Below are 7,601 nucleotides of genomic sequence, written 5' to 3' on the forward strand. Positions count from 1 at the left end.
ACCCAAAAAGAAAGGAAGACATTTTTATGACATTCAGGACGTCAAGGGTAATACGATGACAGCTCTGATGGCCATTCCAGAAAAAAAGTTCCAAAATTTCTTGGAAGGGTGAACGAGTTGCTGGCATTGGTGCATAACTTCCCAAGGGTAGTACTTTGAAGGTGACAATAGTGATATTCAGCAATGAGGTATGTAGCACTTTTTCTAGGTTGAGTTCACAAACTTAATTGTCAAATCTCTATGCTCTCAGCTTCAAATACTGAGAATCCCCACAACATTCAGAACTATCTTTGTGCCTTTACTTCTTCAATTTGGAGTCTCCCCATTAGTGGGCCTGCTGTATTGATCATCTTTCAACTCTTAATTTAAGTGGAATATCTAAAGGCTTTTTTGTAATCCAGCAGAAGGAACTGGTGATCCCTTCCCTTATGCCTTCAACAAGACAAAATATTTGCTTCTGACTAGCAATCACAGCATTGTATTCTAACTATTTGTCCATATGGCTATCTCCACCACTGTAGCGTAATACTCAAACTTTTTGTTATTGCTCTCAAATAAGTCTCTTTACTATGGATACATCTCAATTCCAGGCCTGTTTTATCTCTCCATTCTGAATCTTAACAGGCATTTCAAATTAAACATCCCAAACCAAATTCTTAGTTTGCCCTCCAAATCTGTTCCTTCCATAGTCTTATCTATCTTAGTTAATTATAATTCCAAATAGAATTCAGCCTTCTCCAGACAAAAACTTGGATTCATTCCTGGCTTCTTGTTTTTCTAACATGACAGATGGAATCTACTATCACGTTCTACTAGTTCTATTTTTAAAAAACACTTTCATGTCTCATTTTACCACCTCCACCTCAAGCACTATGGTTTACTACAATCATTGTCTTCTCAACTTATTACAGTAGGCTTGAAATTAGTCCTGTTACTTTTATCTTTGTCTCTGTCTCCAAATCTAGTGTCACAGAAGCATAATATAGAGTGGGGAAAGATTTGACTTGGGACCAGAGAAGTTAGCTTGAGCCATTTAGGAATTCAAGAATTATTCTGACCAAAAACTAGAGTCATGGGGAAAAGCCCATTCAAATATAAAACATTGAAAATATGTTTATATTACACACCTCTGCTAGGAACTAAAAGGTCCCTATTTGAATCTTTTCATTTTGATAGAGGTCCTGTGGCCTTTTACCATGTGGTGAAACCTTGACTTATCATTTATTGCTCCAAACAGTTCATTAAAATTCCACCTTTCCTTCTAGACTCTAGTGCCCTGCCTCTAGATAAGCTGTCTGAGCATGTCATAAAAAAGGTGATGGACTATTAATAGTGAAAGAGCTGGCCCCAAAACCTTGTTCATGGGTAAGAGTATAGCCTTGACAAGTGATCATGGAACCATCTGTTAACTTGAAAATAGAAACTTCCACTAAGAAATCTACACAATCTGTTCAATTACCCCATCCAAAGGAAGGTGTTGTTGACTGGACATCAGTATAAATTCTGCATTCTAATAACTTCCTGCTCTCTAACAGGTTCAAATATATCTCCATTAAAGTAATTAGATAATTTAAAAATGTATATTAAAAAGTAATGGAAAAACAAAAAATGATAATGATAATAATAAACCAAAATAATAAACACATAGTTTAGCTGGCATCCAATCGCTGTTTTCTTTCATTGCCTTGGCTCTGCCAATCAAAATTATGCCCAACCCCCTTTTAGGAAGATTAGAAATGTTATCTTCCTAATTGCTCAGAATATTAATTTTTCCACTGAATACACACGACTGCCAAGACACACATATACACAGTCTCAGAGAAGTATGAATGCTATTCCAACACCATCCTCATTTTGACAGGAGATATCTCATATGTTATTATTTTCTCTAAATATCTCTAAAGATGCACAAACACCCAATCACTGTGAAATCTGAAGCCTTTACCTGCCTCCTTCACCTCTGGTGAGAGACAAGGGAAGAGAGAAAGCATTTTAATACGAACACAACCAAGTGATGCAGAGATGTCAAAGAGGGAATTAAGACAACATCACTTAATTTGACAATAAATTTATTTTAGTCAGCATTTATTGAGAAACATCACATTCAGGCAGGACCAGTTACATAATTTGTGAGGCCAAAATAAAAATGCCAGCACAAAATGAATCCATTGTTCAATAGTTATTAAGACTTTCAAGATGGTAACAACTGCACAGATCAAATACCCATGAAGCTGGCCCTGAATCCAGGTTAGGCTCTTGGTTATGGACACAAATACAAACACCTAAATCCTGCTTTCAAGGAATTAAGACCAAAGAAAGAAGATCAAAAGCCTAAATAACTACTGTTTAGAGTAAGAAAAGATAAGTGTATTTAGGGAGATCTGGGGAGTACATGAGAGATTTTAATTGGGCAATCCAGGGAACATCCCATGAGAAATAGGTGTCTGAATTGGAGTTTGAAGGATCAAAATAGTGATAAACATGTAGCCAAAACAGAAAAGACATTGCTGGAAAGTGGGGGGAGGAGGGGAAGGGAAGGGGCAGATTTCCAAAGGAGTCAGAATCTCTGCCAGAACAAGTTATTTTAACAAAATCATGTTTTTGTGTTTTTTTTTGGTTTGAACCATGTTTAAGAAGAAGCAGACAAGAATATTATGTATAAGGTAAAACAAATGTCATCAGAGTTGGTTTAGACTTGTTTTCCATTTCTTCAAGAATCTGTTTTTGATCCATGATTTCTAACTCCTAGGGTCTTGGGTGTTGGCTTCTGTGGGAAAGGTAGTGCTGGTACATGGGGAGAGCAGATGTTCCAATTTGAGCTGTGGGAGAAGAAAAGGATCTTGATCTCAAAGAAAGGAAATCAGAGAGAAAGGGGGAAGAAAAAAAGAGGTAGAAAAAAAAAGAATGAGTTGATAGGAAGTTGAAAAAATAGAACAAGAAAAGTCTTACCTCTGCTTTTTAAACCATGAGTCAGCCACAACTAAGATGACCAAGGTAAGGGTTACAGTGAAACAGATCAATATGGGAAGGATGGAGTATCCACCTGGTTGGGGATAAAATAAGGATGTCAATCTATAAAGTACTCTCTAATCTACCTCTGTTAATGCTTCTTAGATGACAGGGGTGGGGCCTTCCAAGAGTTTTTTTCTTCTGTATTTTCTAAAGCTCTCATTTCAATTCCTCTTGAGTCTATGTCCCTGATATTTCCCCTCCTTCTCTCTTTCACCAAATCACTAGATCATTCTTTCTTTTCTCTTTAGTACTTCTAATCCTCTACTTCTGTTTTCTCAAATATTTAATTGTCATTCTTCATCCTTCTTTATTTGGATTTCCCCATTTTTATCCTCTTGTGCATAGCATTCATATCCATTTCTCCAGCTCCTCACTCATTAGCTCTAATACTATGGAAAGAATATCATTTTCCAGCTGGGCTTCAGTTCTTCCTCACCCCAGTGGATGATTATATCATGGCCTCCTAGACTGCTGTGTTTCACTCGACAAGCCAAGCCAGCTGCCTCCCGAGCTGCCACATCCAGGGTTACTCGGAGATACCATGTCCCATCAGCATTGGGTAGGATGTCACCTTGCTGAGTGCCTGGCTGCTCCTGCTCACCCTGTGTCCACATAACCCACACAGGCTTGGGATGAAAACCAGTGACATGACACACCAGCAACAGACGGCCAGGACCAGGACTGGGGCCTTTGGACACCCAAGCCTCTGGCTTCACTGTAGAGGAGAAGATGAGAAGAAATGGAGTTAAGGAGGGCACCCTATAGCCTCTTATGTGCTTCAAAGTGATGATAAAGAGTGAACAACTTAAATACAAGAGTTAAAGCTCTAGGGATATGAGGGGAGAGAAAGTTGGGCTCACCTTGTCTTTCCAGTTCTGACTTCCCTGCTTCAAGGAGGCCTGCCAGAAATCGAGGACAGGTATCACTGAGAAGGTGCTGTACAATTTCTTTAATAACTCGGTAGTGATTGAGTACCTTACAAACATTCTGAGCCTGACTCCCTGCTCCTGGAGATGGCTTCCAGTAATTTCCTTGGAAACTCAGGAAATCTGATCCTTGATATGCCCCATTTAAGAAGCTTTCTGAGGCCTTCCCAGCATACATTCTACAGCTGAATGATATCTGGAGCTCAAAGGGATCTGGGGATGGACAAGGAAAAGAGAATCAATATGGAAAGAATTACAGGGAGGGAAAAGTAAAGAGTCTAGAAAGTTAAAAGATTTATGGGAAAAATTTTTCTCGAGAATCACATGGGACACTAGAGTTGGGATGGGAAAGGGGGAGGAAATTTGTGGGAAGAAAATGTGAAGATAATAAAGATAATTAATGTGAAGTGGCTAGATGGGAAGACTGTTAGAACGATAGGAAATAAATCAAACAAAGTTCACTTGGGAGAGGTTAGGTACAGGCTAGGCCACATGAACGCTCAGGCCAGCAAGAAAGGAGGTTAGATCCTGGATGAGAAAGGCTGAGTTTGAGGCCGGGGTTAGTAGGAAGAAGATCAGGGAAATATATGTATATACAAGGCCTGACAATTAAGTTCGCGAACTTGTTGCACCGATGTTGCTAACTTTTTTTTGATATCAGAGGGATTATTCATCATGAATTTGTACCAACTGGACAAACAGTTAGCCAAGTTTACTATTTGGAAGTGCTGAAAAGGCTGCACGAAAAAGTTAGATGACCTGAACTCTTTGCCAACAATTCATGGTTCTTGCATCATGACAATGCACCAGCTCACACGGCACTGTTTGTGAGGGAGTTTTTAGCCAGTCAACAAATAACTGTATTGGAACTCTCTCCCAACTCACCTGATCTGGCCCCCAATGACTTCTTTCTTTACCTGAAAATAAAGGAAATTTTGAAGGGAAGACATTTTGATGACATTCAGGACATCAAGGGTAATATGACGACAGCTCTGATGGTCATTCCAGAAAAAGAGTTTTAAAATTGCTTTGAAGAGTGGACTAGGTGCTGGCATTAGTGCATAGCTTCCCAGTGGGGAGTACTTCGAAGGTGACTGTAGTGATATTCAGCAATGAGGTAAGTAGCTTTTTTTCCAGGATGAGTTGGTGAACTTAATTGTCCAACCTTCGTATATTGGAAAGGAAACTATTCCAAGGAGCCAGAACATGAGGGTATATTCAGGGCTGTGAAGAGATATGTACATGTAGGCCCTTCTGTGTGTATAGGGGGGTGGGAGAGATAAAATGGGAATGGTGGTGAAATGTGAAGCAGAGGAGAGAGAGTGAGCCAAGGGAGACAGGGAAGTTGGATGATGGTCAGAGTCTATACACCATCTTCCCCTTTGGAAGATGGTTGGAGACCTCAGACAAATATCACCTTGGGAAAACAAACTCACATTCAAACTGAAACTGACTGGCAAAGGCCTGCACTTTTCGGGGAAAACCATGGAAGTACAACTGCAATAACATTTGGAGGTTCTTCAACTCCTCCTTGCTAAAGCTACCCTGGGACCAGGGCCTCAGAAAGCGGATGGTGCCCAAGACACTGTTCCAGCGATGAGTCTGCAGCTCGCCCAGCCAGCCTGAGGCCTGAATGTGTGCCCAGCTGTGGTTGGCAAAGGAGGAGATCTGGAGCATGTGGAAGGAGTAGGGCTCTTTTGCTCCTGGATGATGGGGTCCTAGAACCTGAGGAGCTGAGAGAAAGAGATACAGCAAGTGAGAGAATGTGAAAAAATAGAAGAAGGGCCCACATAGGAGAAGAAAGCTATAATTATACAGTTTGCACATATATTCCATATCACCTTTCCCCTGAGCCAGCTTCTATTTTCCAAAATCAGAGAGAGAAACAGACTTGGGCAAGGATACTTTGCCTGGCATTAGCTTGGCATGCAGAGTCTGAGGGCACCCGGTAGGAGATTACTCCCTGCCCCCAGGTCCTTCCCAGAACTTCTTTTCCACACTTCTTTCCCCTATGTCTACCCACAGGTATTTTTCCACCTAGGTTCTTACCCACTGTGCTTGCCCTAGGGCAGAGAAGTTCCTTGAAGAGCAGGAGCAGCAAGAGCAGCATTGAAGCTCTGTTAAGCAAAGGATGCCTCAGCCAGACGTTTGCCTTAGAACTCAGATATCAGCTCCCCTCCAAACCTTCTCACACCCTTATCTAACTTCCCTTGCCACACAAACTGACAAACCTCTCCCTCTGCTCACTTCCCTGTCAGAGAAACCCTACTGCCTCCCTCAGCCACAGGCCTCCCACAGGGTTTCTCATTTCCCCTCCATCTCTCCCACTATCTGGCTTGCAGAGTTTCTTCCTGTTCTCATCTGCTTCCTGACCTCCCCTATTGCACCAACAATATAAAGGGAATCCTGGCTCATGATAAAGGCTGCCTTATGACAAAGTCTGTGCTCTGGTTGGAAAATTTAGTACCTCTTCGCCTTAGAAAAATCACGTTCACACTTGGGTTCTTAATGTCCTTTTCTGTGAAAAGAAGTCATGGAAGGTCCTCAGTGGTGCCCAGTGGCCCTTCCAGAAGTCTCCTCATTCCTTATCTCTCTGTGGTCTTCTCCTTCTCCTATCTGTTTCCCAACCTCCCTTTCTCCTTTTTCTTGGGCTTCCCTGTATTTCTCTATTTACCCATTATTTTTTTCTCCGGAGTCTACTTTCATTCTTTTCATTGCCTTTCCTGTTCTGCCATCTCCTCAGTCTCCCTTCTGTCTCTTAATTCTGCTCTTCACAAAGTCATTACCAGAAGACATTAAGAACTTTGAATGTAGCTGTATAATCATCAGGCAGTTATCCATAATCCATACTAGAAAGGAGCAGCAATACAGATTATCAGATAATCTAAGGAAAATGACCTTTTGGTCAGTTTCCCCAGTCAGATCAATTGTCTCTGTTAAAGGAATCCATGAGTGGGCTTGACTTAGAAGTGGTGTGCTGGGAGGCAGATAGGTTTTCACTCATGTTGTATGAGCAGGTCTATAAGGGATATGCAGAGACCTTGGATCCCCACACTACCCCAAACGAGTTTAGTGTGTCTACAGGTTGGTGGGCAAGCTTCACTCTGGGTATGAAAGGCAGTCATGCAGGCTTCCTTTCACAGCTCATGGCCTGGGAGTACTGGTGCCCTGTTGGTGGTGTCTGACTAGAAAGTACTTTCATTGGAGGAGGGGAAGTGACTTCTGGGGAATGGAGTGTTCATGAGAGAATTAGTTAATATGTTGAGTCTTTATTTTTGTTCCTTTCATTGATGCTTGCTGTGGCAGCTTGAATGCAGTTGAAATACTATTCATTTGTTTGGTTTTCATTCAACTTACATTTTAGTTAGAGCCCACCTGGTGCCAAAAGATTTATCAGACAATAAAATTTCAGAGATAAAAGTCCTTTGGAGATAACAAAACAAAACCCAACCTAAAACCTCTACTTTTAAAATGTAAAAGACTCACAGAATAGTGCTCAGAGTAATTAAAAACTGTTTACCCTCAGATTCATCCTGGTATTGTTTCTGAATTATAAGAATAAAGAAAAATCTTACAAAGTTCCAGATAAAATAGTAGCTGCTTACAAAGAAGAGAATGACACTGGCTTCAAATATCTCATTTTCAATGCAGGGGGAAATATTT

General features: G+C 40.9%; 1 protein-coding gene across 2 annotated transcripts; it reads right to left on the minus strand.

Annotated features, from left to right (window-relative positions):
- Positions 1-2,052: 2,052 nt before the first annotated feature.
- On the minus strand, positions 2,053-6,206 carry CD1E (CD1e molecule). Of its 2 annotated transcripts, none has more exons than XM_033093817.1 (6): positions 5,988-6,206; positions 5,375-5,671; positions 3,873-4,151; positions 3,584-3,727; positions 2,950-3,043; positions 2,053-2,819 (listed from the first exon to the last, which is right to left on the minus strand). In XM_033093817.1, the coding sequence occupies exons 1-6, from the start codon at positions 6,046-6,048 to the stop codon at positions 2,711-2,713; spliced, it is 984 nt and encodes a 327-aa protein (XP_032949708.1). In that variant the 5' UTR covers positions 6,049-6,206; the 3' UTR covers positions 2,053-2,710. The 2 variants fall into 2 exon arrangements, with proteins under 2 accessions (XP_032949708.1, XP_032949707.1); XM_033093816.1 differs by having other exon boundaries at positions 3,449-3,727.
- Between the last annotated feature and the right edge of the window lie 1,395 nt (positions 6,207-7,601).

The sequence above is a fragment of the Rhinolophus ferrumequinum genome, chromosome 22 (assembly GCF_004115265.2).
Source record: "Rhinolophus ferrumequinum isolate MPI-CBG mRhiFer1 chromosome 22, mRhiFer1_v1.p, whole genome shotgun sequence".
NCBI classification, from domain to species: domain Eukaryota; kingdom Metazoa; phylum Chordata; class Mammalia; order Chiroptera; family Rhinolophidae; genus Rhinolophus; species Rhinolophus ferrumequinum.

Coding starts and splice junctions, on each gene's coding strand:
- CD1E (XM_033093816.1), bottom strand. CDS start 6,048: ATGCTGCTCTTGCTGCTCCTGCTCTTCAAGGAACTTCTCTGCCCTAGG. Junction 3,044..3,448: donor TGATATAATCATCCACTGGG/GTGAGGAAGAAC, acceptor ATCCCCAACCAG/GTGGATACTCCATCCTTCCC. Junction 2,820..2,949: donor TCATGGTTTAAAAAGCAGAG/GTAAGACTTTTC, acceptor CTTCTCCCACAG/CTCAAATTGGAACATCTGCT.